We start from the raw sequence: 26,755 nt of genomic DNA on the forward strand, positions 1-26,755 counted from the left end.
GACCACGACGTAGCAGCCTGTTCGGCCTGTGCTTCCTTCAACCGACGAACGCTTAGGCGCCGGGCGGAGTTTGCCGAACAGTTTTTCGGCTCAGATTTTGCGTACATTATGTCGCCGGATCCCCCGACTACCCAAATTGTCAAACCCAAAGACAAAGACCGACACTCGCGGTCCGCGGTTTCGGCGAAACCACGGTTAAGCAAGTCATGAGTGTCTCGGTTTCAGCGAAACCGAGAAAACTGGTCAATCTTCAGCGAATCCATGACTACTACTGAGGCTCCTGCTACCTTAGTTGAATCGGCCTCAGAAGTTTTGCCTACTACTGTGGTTCCTAGTGATTTATCAGACACCATTCCTTTGGATGTCTCTACCCCAGCACGTGGTGCTGCTAGGCCTCCTGCAGCCATGTCTATTAAGGCCTTTGCCAGGGCTAAAGCAGCCAAAACTGTTAAATCAGTGACTGTTAAGCCCCCCTCACACAGGCCCACTTCTAGTTCACAAATGCTTACTCTGGCTGAGGATTTAATATCCTTAATTAGGGGATCCCAATCCCACCCAGACAGGGCCTCTCAGCCTCCAGAAAAGAGACCTAGAGCAGAGCCCCCCCGAGCCAGTGTCCTCTGATGATTCTTCGGATGACTCAGACATTACAGACCAGCCAGAGGCTCCTTTTTCTACTTATGAAGATTCAGATGCTGAAGAATCCATTCCATCTGCCTCTCCACCAGAGGAATTCTCCTTTGGGGAAACCTTACATGCCATGAGAGAACAATTCCAATGGCAGGGACAAGATTTCTCAGATTCAAGAAAAAGGCTTAGGACATTTCTGCACTTACCACAACATAGGCCCTTAGCAATACCTCCAGTACTGCCTGTTGTGGATGATGCATTTAATGATGTTTGCACTGCTCCTGATACTTTACCTCCAGCCCCTGCCAAACCAGATAGATTTTACAGGGTGCCAGACACTCATCACCACCTATACAAGGCCCCACTTGCAGATCCTGAGACTATATCCCAGGGGCCTAAGGCAGTAGCCTCGACCTCAGCCTAAAACCCTATTCCTTCTGAAAGGGAATCCAGGTCCTTAGAGAGATGGGGGAAAAAAGTTTACACCTCTGCTACTCTCTCAGCTAGAGCTTTAAACTGTCAGTTTCATATGATCCAATACCAAGAGTTTATGCTTGATCAGTTAACTAAGAAGCTGTCCACTGATGACCCCTTAGATAAGAAATATGTTTTAGAAATGGTGAATAACATTCAGCAGGTTAGTAACCATTCTTTAAAATGTGGCTATGATGCACTGGAGGCTTCATTTAGATCAGCCATGACTGGCACAGTGATAAGAAGGCATGCATGGTTGAAAGAACAGGTCTTGCGGATCATGTTAAAGCAAAGCTGTTAGATGCTCCTATGGATAAGGCCAGTCTATTTGGTACACCTGCTCAGCAAGTAATGAAGAAAATGGAAGAGAAGGCAAAATCTGTACAAACAGTTAAGGATTTCTTACAGGTTCAGCCCCAAGGTTTAGCAGGAACTGGCCTGCCGAAAATTGGTCCTTTCCAGACTCCTCAAAATCTCAAAGAGGCAGGAATAGACGCTCTAGAGGCAGAAATCAATCCAGAGGAGGTGCCTACAGAGGAAGACAGTGGCAAGGCAATAACCGAGGCACAGACACAACCACTGCCACTGCAACAGGACAATCACAGTGACTTGGCTCTGACACTGCCTACCAGGGAGCAAATAACAGCACCTTTAGGCGGAAAGTTAGCCTTATTTTCGAAAAATTGGCACTATATCACAAAAGACAAGTGGATTTTGCAAACCATAGACCAAGGTTACAGGTTCCACTTCCACACTTTACCAGTAAAAAGAGGAATGCCAAACCTACCTCCAAATCAAAAAACAGAAGCTCTAAAGCAGATAGCGCAATTAACAAAGATAAGAGCTGTGGAAAGAGTACCAATAACAGAACAGGGCAAAGGATTCTACTCCAGACTCTTCCTAGTACCAAGAAAGGAGAAAAGTTGGAGACCTATTCTCGACCTGTCCGTCTTAAACACATACATCATTGTCCCAAAATTCAAAATGCTGACCCTACAGCAACTTCTTCCCATGCTGGGCAAGGAGTGTTGGCTGGTAACTCTAGATCTCAAGGAGGCATACCTGCACGTCCCCATACGACCAAGTTGCAGAAGATACCTCAGATTTCTTGCAGGATCAGAGCATTATCAATTCTCAGCATTGCCCTTTGGCTTATCTACTGCGCCCAGAGTATTCACAAAATGCCTGGCATCAGTAATCGCTCACTGCAGGCTACAGGGAATCCAAATTTATCCATACCTGGACGACTGCCTGTTACAAGCGGACAACAAAAGCAAGCTGACAACAGATTTACAAAAAGTCATTTGCTTACTACAAGCCCTGGGGTACACAGTCAATTTACAAAAGTCAAGACTGATACCATCCCAAACAAGAACATTCTTGGGTGGAATTGGACACAGCAAAACAAATGGCATTCCTAACTGCAGAAAAACAAAACAACTCCCTCTTTACTTCTTGGCATTAACAAAGCAGAACAAACTAACAGCAAGAAAAGTACTGCAGGCCTTGGGCTTCATGGCATCATGCATAATCTTGGTCCCACATGCCAGACTGCATATGAGAAAGCTACAGTGGTACCTAAAGAATTTATGGTCTCAACACAGGCACAGCTTAGAAACAGAAATCCCACTAATCCCATGCCTGAAACAGGAGTTCCTATGGTGGGCTCAAGCATGCCAGTCAAACCCAGGCTTGCCCTTCCACAACTTTCAAGCAAGCCAAACCATCACAACGGACGCCTCAGACCTAGGCTGGGGGCGCACATGTTGGACAAATGCATACAAGGATTGTGGACTCCAGACCAGCTGCACCTGCACATAAACCAAAAAGAAATGCTGGCAGTAAAACTAGCAATCCAGAAATTCAGACCATTCCTCAAAGAAGGCCATTTACTGATAAGGACAGACAACACCACAGTCATGTGGTACATCAACAAACAGGGAGGCACTCATTCATACCCCCTATGCAGAATGACTCTGGTCCTTTGGAATATGGCTCTGAGCTACAACATTCAGTTACAGGCAATATTTCTGCCGGGAAAAGAAAACACCCTAGCAGACATGTTAAGCAGAACCACCTCGGATGCTCACGAATGGATGCTACACCCGGACATCTTCAAGGCCATCACAAAGAAATGGGGAATGCCACAAATAGACCTATTCGCATCCCCACTAAATCACCAGCTCAAAAAATTCTGCACAAGGACATACCACCCACTTGCATAGAAGGTGGACTCTCTATCCTTCAGTTGGAAAGGCCTGACGGCATATGCATTTCCACCTCTTCCTTTGATGCACAAGGTACTACTGAAAATCAAAGAGGAACGCCCAAGGATAATCCTGATAGCTCCGAAATGGCCAAGACAACACTGGTATCCATTGCTGAGGAGCATGTCTCAGGGGAGAATGTGGTCAATACCCCTGATGCCTTTGATGTTAACTCAGAACAACTACAACATCATGCACCCAAACCTAAAAACCTTGCAACTGACTGCCTGGAACATCACATAGCAGCAACTAACCCAGACCTATCCCAAAGGGTTAAAGACATTATCCTTGAAGCCCGCAGACCTTCAACAAGAAGGAACTATGCAGGAAAATGGAAAAGATTTGTCATTTGGAGTACTGAAAGAGGAAAAGATGTGTCGAACATAGATATTGCTAACATCCTGGAGTACTTGGCAGAGCTTCTACATACAGGCCTGTCCTATTCCTCCATCAAGATACATGCATCAGCTATTTCAGCAGAATACAGCTTCGATCCACCTGTCTTTTCGCATCCTCTACTCAGGCAATTCCTCAGAGGGATCAAGAATGTAAAACCTCCTAGGAAACCACCATTACCAGCATGGGACTTGAACTTTGTGCTAGAAAAACTGACACTCCCTCCATTTGAACCAGCAGCAATAGCAGATCTTCAACACCTATCATGGAAAACTGCTTTCCTACTGGCAATTACTTCAGCAAGGAGGGTTTCGAAACTACAGGCCTTAATGGCAGTACAACCCTTCCTAATCTTCCATCAAGATAGGGTGTCCATGAGAACTAATCCTACATTTATGCCTAAGGTGGTATCCAGAGTGTCTTTAAACCAGGCAATCCACCTACCTTCTTTCCCAATCCACAGAACAGGGGGGAAAGACTGCTGCATACCTTGGATGTACATAGACAGTTACGCTACTACCTGGACAGAACCAAAGCTCACAGAAAGACTGACCAGCTTTTAGTAGCCTATACAACAGGAAGGGAAGGAAAAGCAATTTCCAAACAGACAATCTCCAAATGGATAGGAAATTGCATAAGATTCTGTTACTCCTACCACGGAAAACCAATTCCACAGAACATAAGACCTCATTCTACAAGGGCTACAGCCACTACCACAGCTTTCTTACGAGGAGTGGCTACCAAGGACATTATTGAGGCGGCTACTTGGACCTCCGTGCATACATTTGCCAAGCATTATAATTTACCTCTGTACTCTAGATCCCGAGCAGGGTTTGCCACTGCTGTACTGCAAGGGATCCTAACTACACCATAATTCTTCTTCCTCCTCCCTAGTTTGGCTATGGTATTCTACCCATTTGTTATGACTGCAGATGCATCCTTGAAGGACATAGTACAGTTTTGTACCTACCATAAATGTAGATGTCCGAACAGGATAGCATCTGCAGTCAGGATTACCCACCCTCCTTCCCCTCTGTGGTACTCCTAGGGTATTTACCCTCCTAATAGCTAGCTGGGGGGGAGTCTCTTATGGTGTATTTGTTTGTATATATGTACATACATTGTTATTTTTTGTTTGCCTTCTACTTTTTTGGAAACATTGGCATTTATCCAAAATATAGCTTACCAAGAGGGCAACTGGCATCTGGGGCAAGAAACACTGAGGAAAATGGCGTCGGCTGATGCCTTTATACCCGAAGATCAGCAGAGATGACGTCGGGTGAAGTGCGACATCAGCCGAAGCCGGACCCAGACTTTGGAATCCGGCCGACCGAAGGGCTGCCTGACGACAGGACAACCCATTTGTTATGACTGCAGATGCTATCCTGTTCGGACATCTACATTTATGGTAGGTACAAAACTGTACTTTATGATGCATTGGAAGCTTCATGTAGGGCAGCCATGACAGGGGCCGTTATACGTAGACATGCTTGGTTGAAAGAACAGCCACTGCCAGACCATGTTAAAGTTAAGCTCCTCAATGCACCCCTGGAAAAACAGAAGCTTTTTGGTGCTAATGCACAGGATGTGTTGAAGTCTATTGAGGAAAAGGCAAAATCAGTACAGACTGTCAAGGATTTCCTCCAGGTTCAGCCTCCCAGATTCAGTAGGAATTGGCCTTCTAAGAATTGGTCCTTTCCGGACTCAGACAAGTTTCAAAGGGGAAAGAACAGGCGTGCACGAGGTAGAGGGCAATACCGAGGCTCCTACAGGGGCCGCCAATGGCAACCACCAAATCAAAGAAGTGGCGCAGGGAGTTCACCTGCACCACAGGGACAATCACAATGACTTGACTATCACTCCGCCTACCAAGGCTCAAAGAGAAGCTCCTCTAGGCGGAAAATTATCCTTATTCTCAAAAAACTGGCACATTTTAACCAAGGACAAATGGATTCTGGACATAATAGACAGAGGTTACAGGTTCCACTTCCACACCTTACCAACGAGACAAGGCATGCCAAACCCGCCACAAAATCAAAGGGCAGAGGCTCTCTTACAAGTTGCAAAGCTGTTACAAATAAAAGCTATAGAAATAGTTCCTCCTCAGGAACAAGGCCAGGGATTCTATTCAAGACTGTTCCTTGTTCCAAGAAAAGAAAAGCAATGGAGGCCTATACTGGACTTGTCTGTTCTAAATACCTTTCTCATTGTGCCAAAATTCAAAATGCTGACGTTACAGCAACTCCTTCCCATGCTGGGCAAGGGGTCTTGGCTGGTTACTCTGGACCTCAAGGAGGCATACCTGCATGTCCCAATCAGACACAGCTGCAGAAGATATCTCAGATTTCTTGCAGGAACAGAGCATTATCAATTCTCAGCATTGCCGTTTGGCTTATCTACTGCACCCAGAGTATTCACGAAATGCCTGGCATCAGTAGTTGCACATTGCAGACTCCAGGGGATTCAAATATACCCTTACCTGGACGACTGCCTCATACAAGCAGACAGCAAACAAGCATTGACAAAAAACTTGGACTATGTCATTCAGTTGCTACAGGCTTTGGGATACACAGTCAACATACAAAAATCAAGACTATTACCATCCCAAAAGATTATTTTTCTAGGAGCAAAACTGGACACACAGTCACAAATGGCTTTCCTCACAGAGGAGAAACAACAGCATTTACCAGATTACTTCAAAAGCCTAGCAAAACTTACCCAGCTGACCGCAAGGAAGATCCTGCAGGCCCTGGGTTTCATGGCATCTTGCATCCTTCTGATCCCTCTGGCAAGACTACACATGAGAAAGCTACAATGGTATCTAAAAAGCTTATGGTCTCAACACAGTCACAGCCTGGAAGACGTAATACCACTCATTCCATGCCTGCAATGGGAATTTTTGTGGTGGGCTCAAGCAAGCCATTTAAACCAAGGCATGCCCTTCAACAAAGTTCAAGCAAGTCAATCCATTACAACAGACGCTTCAGATCATGGATGGGGGGCACACATGGAGGACAGATGCATTCAAGGTCAATGGACTCCGACGGAAATGCCTCTGCACATAAATCAAAAAGAGATGTTGGCAGTGATGCATGCAATAGAAGCCTTTGGAAAATCTCTATAACAAGGCCATCTGCTAATAAGGACAGACAACACCACTGTCATGTGGTATATAAACAAACAAGGAGGCACTCACTCGTATCCCCTCTGCAGACTAACAATGGCTCTTTGGGAAAAATCCCTGAAACTGAACATCCATTTGCAATCCCAGTTTGTTCCGGGCAAGGACAATGTATTGGCGGACAGGTTTAGCAGAGATTTCGGGGATCTACACGAATGGAGGCTGCATCCACACATTTTCTCACAAATAACAACTGCATGGGGAAGACCGGACATAGATCTATTTGCTTCTCATCTCAATCACCACCTGGACAAGTTCTGCTCAAGAACACACCATCCTCTAGCCTGGAGAACGGATGCTCTCTCCTTCAGCTGGAAAACCCTAAAAATCTATGCATTCCCTCCTCTACCATTACTGACCAAGGTGTTACTGAAGATAAAAGCAGAGCAACCAAAAGGAATACTGATAGCTCCAGATTGGCCGAGGCAGCATTGGTATCCCTTGCTACTGAGCATAACTCACACCAAACCGTGGCCCTTGTCACAATGGCCTCTGCTCCTAACTCAACACAATTACAGGACTGTTCATCAAAACCTGCAAACATTGCATTTGACAGCTTGGAGGGTTCCATGACTTTGCCCCATGTCCCCCTCTCCAAAAAGGTTCAGGAAATCTTGCTGGAAGCACGCAGACCTTCCACCAGAAAAACCTATTCGGCCAAGTGGAAGAGATTCATCATTTGGAATGCCAAAAAGGGACAGGATGCATCAGTGATGAGCATACCTCAGATATTAGAATACTTGGCAGAAATGTTTTATAATGGCCTCTCATATTCTTCCATTAAAATCCACGCTTCAGCAATCTCAGCAAACTACAACTGTGATCCACCTGTGTTTTCGCATTCCTTGCTAAGACAGTTTCTAAGAGGGATAAAGAATATCAAGCCTCCCAGAAAACCACCAGTTCCTGCATGGGATCTCAACTATGTCTTGGAAAAGTTAACTCTTCCTCCTTTTGAACCAGCAGCATCTTCAGAAATGCAATTCCTCTCCTGGAAAACGGCCTTCCTGTTGGCAGTTACCTCAGCAAGAAGAGTCTCGGAGATACAGGCCCTCATGGCAGTACCTCCCTTTCTCATTTTCCATCAGGACAGAGTTAAGGACCAATCCTTCATTCATGCCAAAAGTGATATCCAGGGTGTCTCTAAATCAAGCAATTCACCTGCCTACTTTCTTTCCCAATCCTCAAAATAAAGGGGAAAAGCTGCTGCATACTTTAGACATACACAGACAATTACGCTACTACATGGACAGAACAAAGACCACCAGGAAGTCTGACCAACTATTTGTAGCCTATGCTGCCGGAGTGCAAGGAAAGGCAGTCTCCAAACAAACAATTTCAAAATGGATTGGACACTGCATCAGATTCTGTTACTCCTTCCATGGAAAGAGTGTGCCAGCCAATATAAGACCACACTCAACCAGAGCTATAGCCACATCCACAGCCTTTCTAAGAGGAGTGGCTACAAAGGACATTCTAGAGGCTGCTACATGGAGCTCCGTGCATACATTTACACTACAGCCTGCCTTTATACTCCAGATCCCGAGCAGGCTTTGCTTCTGCAGTCCTGCAGGGTCTTTTAGCTACACCATCCCTTGCTTAGATCCTACCACCCCCAGCTTGGCTATGGTATTCAACCCATATGTCAGGACTGCAGTTGCATTCTTGAAGGACATAGTACAGTTTTGTACCTACCATAAATGTAGATGTCCGATAGATATGCAACTGCAGTCAGGTTTTCCCTCCCTCCTACCCCTCTGTTTTTTCCCTTGGGTCCTTTCCCCCTCTCCTATTTAGCTGGGGATATCTGTTATGGTGTATCTGTTGATTACTGTTGTGCATGTCTTGAAACTTTTGTTTATCCATTCACAAAATTTAGCCTTCCTCGGAGGGCACCTGGCATCTGGGGCAAGAAACACTGAAGAAGATGGCATCGGCGGATGCCTTTATACTCCAGCCATTCTGACGTCGGAGAGGAGGCGACATCAGCCGATGCCGGACCCAGACTTTGGAATCCGGCTGACCGAAGGGCTGCCTGAGGCAGGACAACCCATATGTCAGGACTGCAGTTGCATATCTATCGGACATCTACATTTATGGTAGGTACAAAACTGTACTTTTCCTGGTAACACTAGACTTATAGGTTGCTTATCATCACATCCCTGTTCATCCAGACGTCAGGCATTTATTTAGGTTTCATATGTCTGGATCATGTTATCAGTTCTTTATCTTAACATTTAGACTGTCCACTGCACAAACGTGCTCACAAAGTGTCTAGTTCCAGTTGTAGCTCATTGCAGGATACAAGGTATCCACATTTTTCCATATTTAAGATGACTTGCTCATCTTTGCAAAGTCTTTTTCAAAGTGTCAGGAATCTTTGTCTTGGATGAGATATCTTTTACACAAGCTGACATTCAAAGAGAACAGTCAAAAGTCCTTAGTGACTCCCTCACACAGGATAGTGTTCCTGCGATGTCACATACATGCCTTAGTTCAAAGAGTTTTTCTTTCACAAGAAGAAAAAAAAATATCCTTATTTAGATTTGTATCTTGGGTCTTCCAGTCAGACATCAGTCACTTTGATGGAGTGCTTTCAGGAGTCTGGGTCTCATGGCAGCTATGATTCTTTTAATACCCCCTGGCAAGATTCCATATGAGAAAGGTACAAGGGTATCTGAAATCTCTTTGGTCCCAGCATCAACACACTTTATATTTTCAACTCATAGTGTTTGGGTTTGCAGAAGAGAAATCTTTTGGTGAAGATAACAAATATCCTTAAATCCAGGTCTCCCCTTCTTTCCTGGTGGAAAGCAATCAGTCACCACAGACTCTTTGGATTTGTATGTGGAGCAGTTTAAGAGGAGATAAAATTGCAGGGATGTGGGTCACCAAAGACTGACACAGGCACATAAGTATACCTGCTCTTGTGAAGTGTAATTTCTATCCAGTTTAGCCCAGTTATATAAATACTAGAGTTCCTCCCATTCCAAATATGCTCATATATTTCTTCTGAAAACTGCCCCCTTTTGTTTTGTTTTCTCTTCTTGGTACCCTTGACACAGCCTCGTAATTGCAAATCAAGTTCCAGTCCACAGCCATATAAAATATTCCCTGATGAAAATTAATTATTTCTCCCAAAGTTCTCATGTGCTCCAGAAAAGTAGTTTTATGTGGAATGTAAATAGATGCCAGTGTGGTGGTCCTTCCCTGTCAGTGATCCCTATTTACCACAGATCTGCCCTTCTTATCCATGGAGTCCTTCTCACAGTCAGTATTCAGCTCCTTTTCCTTTGTCCATTGCAGCTGAATATCCATTCTGAAGTTCTTTCTTTGCCAACTTCATATACTCATTTCCATCCAAATGGATCGCCTGTAACATTAATGTTTTACCTTTTATTTATTTATAGTCTGGTTTTCGATAAAACTGCTGTAATGGCAGCAATTGGCGAAAATCAGAAGTAGTGGAGTATTGTGATAGAAAGGAAAATAGTGTAACAATTTAACAGATTCAGGTACATGAGAGGGCTGGTTTAACAGAAGGGACGTCTGAATGAAGATGTCAAAGCTAGAATCAGGCAGCCAACTGGTTTAGAGTTTCAGGTGTAGTGTTTCATAGAAGAATGCCAAAGAAGCTGAAAAGTAAGTTGTACAAAATGGTGGTGTGACCTGTACTACAGTATGGTACAGAAACCTGGGCAGTAAAAGCACAGCAGTTGACGCTAGAGGTGATTGTGATGAAGTCCTTGAGATGGGTGTTCGGATGCACACTGTGGGACTAAGAAATGAGGACATCCAAGCAGAAGCCCAGGTAGCTCCAATTGCAGAGAAGATTGAAGAGAACAGATTAATCTGGTGAAGAAGATTTGGGACATACAGGAAGAAGGCAAGAGGAAAATGATGGCTTCCAGCAAAGAGGTGGACGGATTGTATGAGGGAAGACCTGCGACAGTCGGGCATGACTATCGAAGGTAGGAGAGTGACATTAAATTGAAAGACATAGTGACAGTTGATATGAAACTGTGATCCTATCTAGAAAATGGAAAAAAGGGGATGATGATGATGAAGATTAATAAGCAGGTAGGTGGGCCGGTCCAAAGAATAGCAGTTGGATGCAGCCTGTAAAAACAGAAAATTGTATTTCAAATATGTTTAGATCAAAAAGAGAGGGAAAGTAGAGAGGTTTTAATACAGTAAAAAAACACTAATTTACAGAATGTGAAGTCGAAATTTTAAGATGTTGACATCTAGTATGGCTTGATTGGCTTGCCGAGGTTAAATGTACTGGTTGTTAGCAAATGGTGAGGTTAAAGGTTAACCATTATCCCTAAAGTATTTGCAAGCAAATTCTTTGCTCAAATGTTGAGATAGGACCTTTTTGAACTCTGGGAGAAATTTAAGACCCCTTAATTCAGGTAGAAGATTGTTTCATGAAGCTGGGCCCAGTGGGGAGAAGTTCCATTGACCAGTGAATGTTTTAACTGCATGTGTGCCTGGTGTAAAAGTATTCTCTGGGGTGTTTCAAAGGGAGTAATACGTGTTTTCTGATGGGAATTTACTTCTTTACAAGTCTGTAATAGCCACATTTTAGTGTCTTGTGAGCAGGTTCATAGATAAGTACTAGGCTAGCTGCCCTGTGTGCCATCTTAAGCCTGGCCAGTTTTGGTTCTTGAATTGACCAGTCCCATTTGGTGTTAAATTGCTATAACTTCTCCCATGGTCAGTAATATCATGTTACCCTTCGTGAGAATAACTAAGGTCATACTGTAGATATTTTGAGGGGACCAATGCATGGGATAAAAAAATTTAGGAGCTGCTTCTGTCCATTATTAGTATGGGGGCAGTCCTGAACTAAAATCTTCTATTACCTACACATAGATCCAAGTTGTGCTCAAATATAGACCAGTATAAGCTTTGTTTTACTTGGAGAGTATTTTCCAGTCCATTATCTTCCGCAAGATGTACGTGCTCCTTCAAACCATTCTGTTGATGTTGCTGAAGAGGTTTAGATCCCTAGACTGAGTATGTCTGGTGCCATTTGACTTGCTGATGTGCAGTAGGTCCATCAGTATTGGGTCAGAGGATGCCTTGTATGTCAGGCACAGGTCACCTCTTAGGAGTCTGTAGGATACAGAATATAATGACATGGCTTTTAGTTGGTCCATGGAGGACACATTGTTTAGGCCTTGTATCCTCTTAGTGAGGTATTTCTGCGGGTGTTCCAGTTGTTGCATGTGTTTAGGCAGATGCATGCCAAAGGGGGACAGTATACTCAGTGATTGGCCTGTTGATGGCTGACGTCCGTAGATATAGACATAGTCCCTTTATGTATAAGATGCACAATATAGAAAGACTTTCTTCAGCAGCTGACACGTTAGTCGAAAGTTATTTTACTGTCCACTTAAATTCTCAAATCCTGAACAATTGGGTCAACTTTTAATAGCATATCGTCAGTGTGGTAGTTTCCCAGTGTAGATAACATCCTAAAGGAAATAATGCATTTTTTGGCGTTCAGTTTCAGTCCATGATTTTGGTACCAGTTATTTATTTGGGATTGCGACAAACCATCCTGCAGGATAGATAAATCGTTTTGGGATTCAATGACTGCTCCTAGTTTTTAGTCATCTTCAAACTTAGTCAGCCAGAGCCCTTTGGTATTTCTTTTACTTCAGGGAAGTTGATGCCAAACAGGAGAGATCCCAACACTGACCCTCCGGGGACTCCACTGGTGACTAGTCTCTTTGTGGAGGTAGCTTCTCCTATTTTGATCTCCTGCATCCTATCTGGAGTGATGTAGGGTTTTATTTCCAGTTTATTTAGCTTTTCTACATTGCCTGAGTGGGGGATTGTGTCAGAAGCATTGGTCCGGTTGAGGTATGCAGTGTGTAGCATTTTACCTTTATCTGTTACTTTGGTTACTTTTCAAAAAAGTCCACAGGATGAGTAAGCATGAACTGCTCTTGATGAATCCAAGCTGAGATAGGTCCATGTTTGGAAGTTGCCTATGTCCTGACTGATTAATTCCATTATACATCTTTCCATGGCTTTTTCTATGGGGGTGATGGGACTTATGGGTCTGTAATTGCCTGGGAATATGGAAGGTTTCCCCTTATGAAGGGGAATTACTGTAGCTGTTTTCCATATGCTTAGTACAAAACCTGGTATGTAGGCCGAGGTTGAGCAGTGTTTTTTTTTTTTTTTTTTTTTTTTTTTTTTGGGGGGGGGGGGGAGGGTGGTGAAACCATGTTTCATGCTATTTAAGATGCATCCGGAGGGAGATGTTTGTCAGGACCCATTGATGCAGTATTTGTAGCTTTTGATAGCACTGTCAGGACCTGAACTTGTGTGATAGCTGGAGGTGAGCGCGTTTCAGCTGTATCTTGTAGGACAGATGGAGAGGAGAGAGGGATAAAGTTAGAGTTAAATTTTTTGGCCAGTAGGTTCACTATGTCTTCAGCCTCAGTGAGTTTAGGTGACTTTGTTCACAGTCAGCTAGCATATCACTGTGGTGTGCTTCTGAAATTAGGAACATAAGTAACAATGGCCTTTGGCTTGAGTAGCTATTTTTGCCTCAAACTTAGCTTTGATGAATTTTAAGCTCCTGAATTGTTTGTTTCCGTGACGATGGCTATATCATTTAAGGGATTACTCTTCTGGTTAAAATTCATCACCCTGTTGAAATGTTGCCACTCAAAATTCAAAGTGCTAATAAACCGGGGGAAAAAAGACTGAAAACACAGAAGAGCTCATCTTGAAAATTGCTCTTCTCCTTTAAACTTCTTTTTGCAGGGGTGGCAACCCCACTCCCCACCCCCGAACTTATGTATACTAACTCGGAGATCGTCATACTTCTGAGAAAAAGGAATATTCTGAGAAATGGCATCAAGGATTTAGTACATGTAAGTCCATTCTTTAGGCAATTCAGCCTTTGTATTTCAGGACTTGCTGTAGTGGGTTTTGACGTTTCAAATGGCTACCCAAAATTCTCTTTGTTTTATTGTAAAATTTAAGGCCTAAGAGTACCAATGAAATAAGTTGCCTTTCTTATGACTGAAACTGCTAGTTTCGCAGTGGTGAGTTCTTCTGCCTGCCAGAATGGCAGATGTTTAGACTGTGTTTCCTGTAACCTGCAGCCTTTTGGTATCGTGCGCCGAGTGAAAAGTAAGAACAAGAAGACAATTTTCCAGCCTCTGAAGGAGCACATTCTTCCATCAAACTGCAGGCTGTAGGCCGACAGCAGATGAGATTTTCTAGAGCCAAGTAATTTGAGAGAGGACTATAGTACTGACTTTGTATGGGCTGAACAATTAGAGAAAGGTCAAGGTTAAGTCCTAGGTATTTATACCTTTAATCATGGGGAATAGCGTTGTGATGGTTATCTGTGATGTTAAAATGCTGTAGGTGCAAGAGGTTTGTGAGGGAAAGAGAATGTCATAGTTCTTGTCTTCTTGTTTCAAATTAGAAGATGATTGGCTTCAGTCCAGCTGCATAATATAGAAAACGACTATTGCAGGTTATTCCATATTCTTTGTCTATACCTACAGGGCCATTAAAATTCTACAATAAAGTTAATGAAGTCTTTCTTATAAGAAGCTTGTACATTCATATATTCTACATGATGGTTGTTATAAATATGTTTCCATCTTGAAATTCACATTAATGTTTGACAGGCTCACCTTGTAATATACCTGCTGCGTCTTGTCTCTATTTGAAACTGTGCAACATTTGGAGACGTTTTGCTTTAATAAAAACAGTCCATAAACAAAACTAAGTACATTTGTAAACCTCCCACACACTCTGTTTTAACTCATAACAAATGCATAAACCTATATACATTTTCCAAAAAGGGAAGTTACCCTGTATGTAGGGGAAATGGCCCAAGCGGACAGCTGCAACCACAGGCTGTACATATTCTAAGGGTTGATTTAATCATACTGAAAATGCATGCTATAGCCTACTTAAAGTATTGCACAAATACCATCTGTCCTAGTCATTTCTCTGTTTCCTTCCCAGATGTGAAAACCAAGTTGCATGCTTTCTGTTAGTTGATTTTTTTAACCTTGCATGAAAGTACACTGGGTGTCCTTAATTAAGTAAACTGTGCAATGTTGTATTTAACATTGAATGAAGGGCTAAAGCCTGCTTTGGATGCATGTAATTGCAAAAGTGTACTCTTTATTCAGTGTCCGGTTTCATTTATTTTCACTGAACTGCTTGTCACTTCCACTTTAAATACTAATTAGTGTTCCTTATGAAAATGCCTCAGAGTTTATGACTCTGTCATTTCCTAGTTAATTGCCTGCACCTGTCATTAATTGTCACAACCTCTCAGTGCCGCTTTCACAACCCCTGCCCTACCTGCTTCACCTGAGTCTGGTAGCTCTGCCCTGGTGGCTGGTGCAGTGGTTCCCTGTGGGAGTAACAGTAGTAGTGGAGGTGGTGATTGTCTCCTATCAGGAGCTGATATGACTGGTAGAAGGTATTACGGAGAGGGGCCTCTGTGCCCGATCAGCACGTGTCACGTTTGGGGCCCGCTGAAGACTTTCAGTCTTAGCATCACCCAGTCACTGCCACACCTCCTAAGCAACCTTTTAGTTCATCTTGCAGAGTTTTAGGAGTCGTACACTCAAACTGAACTGTAGCTACAATGCTCTTACCATATAACAGGCCTGTGTACTGCACCGCATTGGCACATCTCACTCGAGTGCTCTTGCAATATAACAGGCCTGTGTACTGCACTGTATTGGCACATCTCACTCCAGTGTTCTTACAGTGTAACAGGCCTGCATGTTGCACTGCGTTGGTCCATCTCACTCCAGTGCACTTACAATGTAACAGGCCTGTGTATTGCACTGCATTGGCACATCTCACACCAGTGCTCTTACAGTGTAACAGGCCTGTATATCGCACTGCATTGATACATCTCAGTCCAATGTTCTTACAATATAACAGGCCTGTATACAGCACTGCGTTGGCCCATCTCACTCAGTTGCTCTCACAATATGACAGGCCTGTGTACAGCCCTGCGTTGGCCCGTCTCACTCTGATGATGTCACTCCAGTGCTCTTACAATGTAAATAGGCCTGCATATTGCACTGCATTGGTCCATCTCACTCCGATGTTCCTACAATATAACAGGCCGGTGTACAGCACTGCATTGGCATCTCACTCAGATGCTCTCACAATATGACAGGCATGTGTACAGCACTATGTTAGCCCGTCTCACTCCGATGATGTCTCTCCACTGCTCTTACAGCGTAACAGGCCTGCATATTGCAATGCATTGGTCCATCTCACTCCGATGTTCTTACAATATAAACAGGCCTGTATACAGCACTGCGTTGGCCCATTTCACTCTGATGATGCCACAGTATAATAGGTTTGTGTACCGCACTAAGTTGGCTCATCTCACAGAGGGGCACTCACAGTGACTGACTGGCATTTAGTTGAAATGATGATGCATTACAGCAACCCTATGTAGGGGCTGGCTTTAATTGACATGGTGCCCTAGGCAAGCGGCTCCATGGTGCCTCTACTGCCTACTATTTTACCCTCCATTCACCCCCCCAATCCTGAGCTGCTTACACTATGTGCATTATTTTTTGCTTCAATTTCTCACATTTTGCTTTATTGTTAAGCTTTTTTTAAGTAGCTATAGCTTTTTATATGCTCTGAAGTGCATTTTAAATTTTTAATAACATTTTCATGATTTCCATGAAGGTCTGATCAAAAATTATGATTAAAGAAAGAAATTCAGTGTTAGTGTTCAGTTTTATTTTTTCTTGCATCCTTCAACCTACCTTACCTGGCAAGATAGCATAGTAATAGTATAGAAAATAATTCAGCTGGGCTGTGGAGTTATCAAGCCCCTAGAAGCCATAAGGTTATATATGCTCTGAGGTGCGTTTTAGAGCATTTCCCAACCTTTTGATCCTGAACAAAAATCATGAGTAGGAAAAGAATTTCAGTCTGTTACTTTTTTTCAGTGAAGGCATAAGCTGTGCCTAAGGCCTAATGTTCAACTTTGACATAAATAAGTAGCTCACAATAAGCTAACAAGACAAATGTTTGAAAAGATGCATTAATCTTATCTGGGAGCACTGCCTGCCTCCTGACCCCCCCCCCCCAAAAAAAAAGAAATAAATAATAAAAGATGATCATTGCATGTGCAACCCTCTGGTGGTATATTGGGATGACAGCAAATGTTGAAATGGTCAAGTGGCTGCTGTCATACACACATATATATATATATATATATATATATATATATATATATATATATATATATATATATATATATAAAACATTCATCCTCACTCCTCACCCCTACCCCCAAAGGTAGATACACCTGTATGTGTGCGTGTGCTGTGCAATTGTGAAGGGGGGGGCACAGTAATGTATTCCAACTTGTTGCTCCTCAGCAGTCCAACAGTGTCATGCTGCTACACATTCCGTCTCTGAGGTCTGTGAGAAAACTGGTGGAGGGGGGCAATGACCATTATACCCAGCCCCAGTACAAGCTGTACTGACCTTCTGTGCATCCTGTGGACACCTCTGAGGTTTGATTGTGAGGCAAATTAAAGAACTAATAACTGTACCACACCAGACGCAACACAAGCTACAGCAACCTTCTGTACATACATCTGAGCAGGGCTGGTTTTAGAATGGATGCAGGCGAAGGTCTGAATATTCTGTAATGTATGTCATGCCTTGTTTTTGAAAGGTAATTATTTGTTAACTACATTTTTTACTGCTAGCCAGAAAAATTATGCATGTGCCTGGCATTCTTGTGTGTGTGTGTGTGTGTGTGTGTGTGTGTGTGTGTGCGCACAGATAAAAATCAGTGATATTTATACACACACACACACACACACACACACACACACACACCTTCAGGGAACCTGGAGAAATGCAGTTCACCTACTGCATGCCTTTGAGGTACTGGAGGAAAACAGAGCACATGGACAGACGCACAGATTCATGGAGGGTATGCAGACTCCACATAGAAAAAGCCGCAGCTGAAAACAAGCAGGATAAAGCACCGTAAAATGACACTTCTACTCAGTGAGCCACACTGCCAATGAGCAGATGGTTTCACACACACCCTTTTCTTGCCAAACTTCCAAAGATAGCCATGTATAATGTGCAGGGTCTATGTTTGTGGTGGTAAGTGAACAAAATTATGGCCAAGTTGTTAACTTTATATACACTACAACTGCGTATACCCCCCACCCTCCCAACACACACATACTGTACAAGCATAATGGCAGGGCAGTTAGTTTGGGATAACAAGCAAAAGAAATTATAGCTAGCTTATTACTGTTATATTGCAACCCCCACCCCCAACACACACACGCAAACATACTCTCCCAAGCATAAGCTATAACACATAAGCTATAACAATGTTAGTTTTACACTGATCTCAGCAAGTGGGAATGCACTGTGTGGCACTAGGACTGCCCCACCAGATCAGTGACTGTTGTCTAACACTTATCCGGAGCACTGCGGACCCGTTACTGTCCCTGATTTTGCTTCTTGGGATTTTCCAGTCCCTCATAAAAATGTATCTTTGCTGGTAAAGCTTTCTGGATTGCAGTCAGTCATTTTGCACAGCAACCCTTGTGAATAAAAAATTTTGGACCGTCAAAACTGTCCTCTTAAAACCACAAAATATGGAAAACAGTTTTCTTTGGTAATCCAGCTTTTTTCTAGTATTGTTGCCCAGAGGCAGTTCTATCACGCACATCCTTGCTGTAATGTGATTTATTTCTTTGTGTCTGCCTTTTTCTGTATGTGCTTCATTTTTTGAAAAAAATAATAATGTTATAAAGATAAAACATAACTGTTTTAAATATGCATGATTATAAGGAGTATACGGGGAAGTTAGCTAGTAATGATTATAAGGAGTATACGGGGAAGTTAGCTAGTAATGATTATAAGGAGTATACGGGGAAGTTAGCTAGTAATGATTATAAGGAGTATACGGGGAAGTTAGCTAGTAATGATTATAAGGAGTATACGGGAAGTTAGCTAGTAATGATTATAAGGAGTATACGGGGAAGTTAGCTAGTAATGATTATAAGGAGTATACGGGGAAGTTAGCTAGTAATGATTATAAGGAGTATACGGGGAAGTTAGCTAGTAATGATGATAAGGAGTATACGGGGAAGTTAGCTAGTAATGATGATAAGGAGTATACGGGGAAGTTAGCTAGTAATGATGATAAGGAATATACGGGGAAGTTAGCTAGTAATGATTATAAGGAGTATACGGGGAAGTTAGCTAGTAATGATTATAAGGAGTATACGGGGAAGTTAGCTAGTAATGATGATAAGGAGTATACGGGGAAGTTAGCTAGTAAAAGTGCTGTTGCTGACTCTGTTTTGTTTTCTTTTTCCCCGCAGTCCGTGGTTCCTCACTGTCCTTGGTTTCCAGTACATCATCTGTGTACTCAACCGTAAGTACCATGAACTGCACCTAATAACAAACAGGTTGGTTGTTAACACTAATGAGTAGGATAGCACATTTTAAGGAGCTCTACTAGTATTTAATTGTATGTTTTATTTTCTGTTTGTTCACCAGGTAGGTTAGCTGGTCTATTGACCGTTTTCAGCCATGACCCAGGCTAAAGAGGAATGCATACAGTTGTTAACTGAGTGCACGTGCAGTCAGCTGTTGATAACTGAGTGCGTGTGCAGTCAGCTGTTGATAACGGAGTGCGCGTGCAGTCAGCTGTTGATAACGGAGTGCGCGTGCAGTCAGCTGTTGATAACGGAGTGCGCGTGCAGTCAGCTGCTGATAACGGAGTGTGCATACAGTCAGCTGATTACAATTGTACATTTAATAAAGTAGTGGTTATAACAGAAAAGTACAGTTGAGACCATTTAATTATGGTAATTTGTACAGTATTTACAATATCGGTACATTATTTACAGTGTCTATAATAGTTGCACTGTATTAGCCATTATATTTGTAGCTTCTGCAGATTTACTTTGAATTCCTTAATTGATGAAGTTCTTCAGGTAGATGAGATCAGGTTGCAGGACCAATATGTGAGAGAGCTTTTTCATCAATTTTATTTTAAAAGGGGGCTTTACAAATGTAATATCAGCTGCATTGCAAGGAGTAGGTTTGTTGTGGAAATTGAAGGTTTGATCTTAGAGATGGGTCATGTCATGTAGTTTTAGAAGGTTAAATACTAAGCAGATGAGCAGATAGCCTGTCATTAACAGCCAATCAGTGGGTGAGCAGACAGCCCGTCATTAACAGGCAATCGGTGGGTGAGCAGGTAGCCTGTCATTAACAGGCAGTCGGTGGTTGAGCAGATAGCCTGTCATAAACAGGCAGTTGGTGGGTGAGCAGATAGCCTGTCATTAACAGGCAGTCAGTGGGTGAGCAGATAGCCTGTCATTAGCAGGCAGTCGGGCTGAGCATATAGCCTGTCATTAACAGGCAGTCAGTGGCTGAGCAGCTAGCCTGTCATTAACAGGCAGTCGGTGGGTGACTTTAGGTACAGTGGTGTGTCAGAGGAGCAGTTACTATAGCAAGTCTGACAATCTTGTTCTCAACAATTTGTATATTATTGTACTGTATGACGAATGCTAGGATAGTAAGACCAGTGCATATTCAAGTTTAGGTAGTAGAACACTTTTAACAGTAGCTCTCCTTAGCTTCAGTGGAAATGATTGAGATATTTTACAATATAATTTGATTTGTGAAACAAGTTTGATGTCCTTCAAGGATGCATCTGCAGTCATCACATATGGGTTGTCCTGCCTCAGGCAGCCCTTCGGTCGGCCGGATTCCAAAGTCTGGGTCTGGCCTCGGCTGATGTCGCACTTTCCCCGACGTCATAGCGTCTGGGGTATAAAAGCATCAGCCGACACCATCTTCCTCAGTCTTTCTTGCCGCATGGTGCCCGAAGCAGAAGCAGTTCGCAAGTGCCGGTCGGCCAGCTCCTGTGATTCAGCTACTGAAGACTTTGAAAAAGCTAAGTACCCCGTTGGGGACTCTTTCTTGCCTCAGCCGATGTCAGATAAAGTTAATAATTGTTTAACTTGTGGGAAACAAATACCTCATAAGGATTTCCACTCTTACTGCCTCCCCTGCCTAGGCCCAGACCACGACGTCTCGGCCTGCTCAGCCTGTGCTTCCTTCAACCGACGAACTCTTAGACGTCGGTCGGAGTTTGCAGAGGAGTTTTTTAGGGTTAGTTTTGCTTATAAGATGCCGTCGGAGACTCCGACTTCGCATTTAGTTAAAAAAAACGGAAGGACATGGACCGACACACGCGGACCGCGGTTTCGGCTGAAACCACGGTCAGGCCTACCGCGAGGGTCTCGGCTGAAACAGAGTCCTTGGTACTTCCTATTACCGAAACCTCACAACCGACTACTGCGGCCCCGGAGTCCCCGGCCGAGTCGGTCATTGAATTACCTACAGAAACCGGTGTCCAGGAACCTTCCGACACCATTCCTTTAGATAAGTCTACTCCTGCACGTGGTGCAGCCAGACCCCCTGCTTCCATGTCCATTAAGGCTTTCTCCAGGGCTAAAGCTGCTAAACTTTCTAAGGCTTTGCCTCCCAAGGCTTCCTCTCAGAGACCTTCTCCTAGCAGAGGATCTGATCTCATTAATTAGAGGTTCCCAACCTCATCCGGACAGGGGCTCTCAACCACCTCCAGACAAAAGGCCCAGGGTTGAGCCCTCTGATCCCCAGTCCTCAGATGAGTCCACGGATGGCTCTGCTCTGTCAGACCACCAGGAGGAGGCTTATTTGGCCTACGAGGATTCTGATGCTGAAGAATCTATTCCCTCGGCCTCCCCTCCTGAAGAGTTTTCCTTTGGAGAGACATTACACTCTATGAGAGAACATTTTCAATGGCAGGGTCAGGAATTTTCTGATTCCAGAAAGAGATTAAGGACCTTTTTACATTTACCTCAGCATAGGCCCTTAGCTATACCTCCTGTTTTGAATGTCATTGATGATGTGTACTCTGATGCTAGTACTGCCCCTGACTCTCTCCCTCCGGCTCTTGCCAAACCTGATAGGTACTACAGGGTCCCGGACTCACATCTACACCTGTACAAGGCCCACTCTGCTGATCCAGAAACTATTTCCCAGGGCCCAAAAGGGGTTGCAGCTGCCACTGCTAAAAATCCTCTACCCTCTGAAAGGGAGTCTAGAGCATTGGAGAGATGGGGTAAGAAAGTGTATACTTCTGCAACTCTTTCCATGAGGATATTAAATTGTCAATTTCATATGATACAGTACCAAGAGTATTTACTAGATGAATTGCATAAGAAACTGTCCTCTTCTGAACCCCTTGATCGCAAATCCCTTCAGGATCTGGTGCATAACTCCCAGCAGGTTAGTAACCATTTCTTGCAGTGTGGTTATGATGCATTGGAAGCTTCATGTAGATCAGCTATGACAGGTGCAGTTATACATAGGCATGCCTGGCTGAAGGAACAATCTCTGCCAGACCATGTTAAAGCTAAGCTTTTGGATGCTCCTATGGAAAAGCAAAAATTATTTGGTTCCACGGCTCAAGAGGTTTTAAAGAAATTTGAAGAAAAGGCAAAATCTGTGCAAACAGTTAAAGACTTTCTGCAAGTCCAACCACCGAGATTCAGCAGAAATTGGCCTGCTAAGAATTGGTCCTTTCCGGACTCAGACAGATCTCAAAGAGGCAGGAATAGGCGTGCCAGAGGTAGAGGGCAAGCTAGAGGCTCCTACAGAGGCCGTCAGTGGCAGCCTCCCAACCAGAGAGGTAGTGCAGGAACTACAACTGCTACACCAGGACAGACTCAATGACTTTATTTTGACTCCGCCGACCAAGGCTCAATTAAAAGCACCTTTGGGCGGAAAACTCTCTTTATTCTCAAAAAAATTGGCACAGCATTACAAGAGACACATGGACACTGCAAATAATAGACAAAGGATACCGGTTCCACTTCCACTCATTGCCAAAAAGAAAAGGCATGCCAGACCTGCCACCAAATCAGAGGGCAGAGGCTTTGAAGCAAATTACCAACTTAATGCAAATGAAAGCCATAGAAAAGATACCTATTTCAGAACAAGGCCAGGGATTTTACTCCAGATTATTCCTTGTTCCAAGAAAAAAAAATCAATGGAGGCCTATTCTCGACTTGTCCACACTGATTACTTACCTCATTGTGCCAAAATTCAAAATGCTGACTCTGCAGCAACTCTTTCCCATGCTGGGCAAGGGGTCTTGGCTGGTGACCCTAGACCTCAAGGAGGCATACCTGCATGTCCCTATTCGACAAAGCTGCAGAAGACACCTCAGATTTCTTGCAGGGTCAGAGCATTATCAATTCTCAGCATTACCCTTTGGCTTATCTACTGCGCCCAGAGTATTCACGAAATGCCTGGCATCAGTAATTGCACACTGCAGACTTCAGGGGATTCAAATCTACCCATATCTGGACGACTGCCTAATACAAGCGGACAGCAAGCAAACTTTGTTAAAGGACTTGGACTATGCCATCCACCTGTTACAGGCCTTGGGATATACAGTCAACATCCACAAATCAAGACTGGTTCCATCCCAAAGAATAACTTTTCTGGGTGCGGATCTAGACACAACCACCCAAATGGCCTTTCTCACAGAAGAAAAACAAAAGCAACTACCAGTTTACTTCCAGAATCTGACAAGACAAACTCAGCTGACTGCAAGGAAAATCCTGCAGGCCCTGGGTTACATGGCATCTTGCATTCTTCTGATTCCACAAGCAAGACTGCATATGAGAAAAATACAATGGTACCTAAGAAGTTTATGGACACAGCACAGTCACAGCTTAGAAACTCTGATCCCACTCATTCCTTGCCTTCAAAAGGAATTTCTGTGGTGGGCTCAAGCCTGCCAGTCGAACAGCGGATTGCCCTTCAGCAAGCCAAGAGCCAACCAAACCATCACCACGGACGCTTCAGACCAAGGTTGGGGAGCACACATGGAGGGCAGATGTATCCAGGGGCTATGGTCACAAAGAGAGCTGCGCACGCACATAAACCAAAAGGAAATGCTGGCAGTGATACACGCAATCGAGGCCTTCAAACCTTTCCTTCAACAAGGCCACCTGCTCATAAGGACAGACAACACCACAGTTATGTGGTACATAAACAAGCAAGGAGGCACCCATTCCTACCCTCTTTGCAGACTGAAAATGAATCTATGGGAACTTGCTTTGAAACTCAACATACAGCTACAGTCCCAGTTCGTGCCAGGGAAAGACAATACGCTGGCAGACAGCTTAAGCAGAACTACCATGGATGCACACGAATGGATGCTGCACCCAGACATCTTCTTACTCATCACACAATCATGGGGAAGGCCGGAAATAGATCTGTTCGCTTCACCCCTCAATCATCAACTGAAGAAATTCTGCTCAAGGACATACCACCCACAAGCATGGAAAGTGGACGCCCTCTCTTTCAGCTGGAAAGCTCTAACAGTGTATGCTTTCCCTCCTCTCCCATTAATGACCAAGGTACTACTGAAGATCAGGACAGAGCAAACCAGAGTAATTCTGATAGCTCCAAACTGGCCAAGACAGCACTGGTACCCACTGTTAAAGAGCATGTCACAGACAAAACCATGGCCTCTTCCCCCTATGGCCACTCCTACTGACGCAGCACAATTTCAGGACTGTGCACTCCAACCTGAAAACCTTGCAGCTAACTGCCTGGAGAATACCATGACTCCTCCTCAGGATAACCTATCCCAGAGTGTGAAGGATATTATTATGGAAGCTCGCCGGCCTTCCACAAGGAAGGCATATTCAGCAAAATGGGAAAGAGTTCGCACCTGGAACACAGCAAAGGGCCTAGATGTGACAGTGATGAATATGGCACATATACTGGAATATTTGGCAGAATTGTTCCACAATGGCCTGTCTTACTCTTCCATTAAGATACATGCCTCAGCAATCTCAGCAGAATACAATGTTAATCCACCTGTCTTCTCTCATCCTCTCCTAAGACAATTTCTAAGAGGAATCAAAAACATTAATCCTCCAAGGAAACCACCTCTACCTACTTGGGACTTGAATTTCGTGTTGGAAAAACGAACACTTCCTCCCTTTGAACCAGCAGCATTGGCAGATCTACAGTTTTTATCTTGGAAAACTGCCTTCCTTCTGGCCATAACCTCAGCAAGAAGAGTATCTGAGCTACAAGCTTTAATGGCAGTGCAGCCATTTCTTATCTTTCATCAAGACAGAGTCTCTTTAAGGACCAATCCTACATTCATGCCAAAGGTGGTATCCAGGGTATCCTTGATCCAAGCTATTCACTTGCCTACATTCTTCCCACAACCACAAAATAAAGGGGAGAGACTTCTGCACACCCTGGACATACACAGACAACTGCGCTACTACTTGGACAGAACTAAAAGTTACAGAAAGACTGACCAGTTGTTTGTAGCATATGCTGCTGGCATACAAGGAAAAGCAATTTCCAAACAGACAATTTCAAAATGGATAGGAAATTGCATTCGCTTCTGTTACTCCTTTCATGGGAAAACTGTGCCAGCTAACATTAGACCTCATTCCACGAGAGCCACAGCCACCACCACAGCCTTCCTAAGAGGGGTGGCTACCAAAGACATTTTAGAAGCTGCTACATGGAGCTCCGTGCATACATTTGCCCAGCATTACAATTTACCTTTATACTCCAGATCCAGAGCAGGTTTTGCTACGGCAGTCCTGCAGGGTATCTTAACTACACCATCCTTTACATAGTACCTCCACCCCCAGATTGGCTATGGTATTCTACCCATATGTGATGACTGCAGATGCATCCTTGAAGGACATAGTACAGTTTTGTACCTACCATAAATGTAGATGTCCGATAGGTATGCATCTGCAGTCAGGTTTACCCTCTTTCCTTCCCCTCTGTGGTATTCCTAGGGTGCTTACCTCTCTATTAGCTAGCTGGGGGAATCTATTATGGTGTATTTGTTTGTATATACATGTGTATATATATATATATATATATATATATATAGTTTTGCAAATGTTTGGAATTTTATTGCATTTCTCCAAATTTAGCCTTCCTAGAGGGCACCTGGCATCTGGGGCAAGAAAAACTGAGGAAGATGGCGTCGGCTGATGCTTTTATACCCCAGACGCTATGACGTCGGGGAAAGTGCGACATCAGCCGAGGCCAGACCCAGACTTTGGAATCCGGCCGACCGAAGGGCTGCCTGAGGCAGGACAACCCATATGTGATGACTGCAGATGCATACCTATCGGACATCTACATTTATGGTAGGTACAAAACTGTACTTTATGTAGTCTGTATATATTGTGAGTGACAGTGATGGGTCCAGTATTAAGCCAAGGTGCTTAATATTTGGAGGTATTTGGAATAATATTGCTTCCAAGTCAATAAGTGTGAGGCTGGGTAGGCTAGTTGGTTTATGGAAGTAGACAAGTAACATAACACTAGTTTTTATAGGATTTAGTGTGTTATTCAATGACCTCTGGCCAAGTTTATTGAACCTTAATTAAAGATGTTGTTGTGGAGTTGAATGTGGCGTATTGCTTGAAGTAATATGTCATCTGCGTACAGCATAAGATCTAGACCCAGAAGGTATTTTTTTACATCGTAAACAAGTAGAGAAAAGAGAAATGGGACTAGCAAGGATCGCTGAGGAACTCCTGTACTGAGCGTTCCCTCTGACGAGAATTTGTGACTCAATGAATTTGAAAAGTGTCACCCATAAGTTAATTTGAAAACTAGGTTATAGTATTGCTTCCAGGGTTAAGTAATTTCAGTTTAT

General features: G+C 43.6%; 1 protein-coding gene across 1 annotated transcript in view; it reads left to right on the plus strand.

The window, feature by feature from the left end:
• The window catches only part of LOC122810494 (neuron navigator 2-like), a 2,968,645-nt gene that overhangs the window by 2,171,688 nt on the left and 770,202 nt on the right, over nt 1-26,755 (plus strand). Inside the window, exon 23 of the mRNA XM_044082075.1 lies at nt 19,353-19,405. Coding sequence (XP_043938010.1) covers nt 19,353-19,405 — 53 coding nt within the window. The remainder of the gene's footprint in view (nt 1-19,352; nt 19,406-26,755) is intronic.

Source organism: Protopterus annectens, chromosome 9.part0 (genome assembly GCF_019279795.1).
Source record: "Protopterus annectens isolate FY-2018-M chromosome 9.part0, PAN1.0, whole genome shotgun sequence".
NCBI classification, from domain to species: domain Eukaryota; kingdom Metazoa; phylum Chordata; order Ceratodontiformes; family Protopteridae; genus Protopterus; species Protopterus annectens.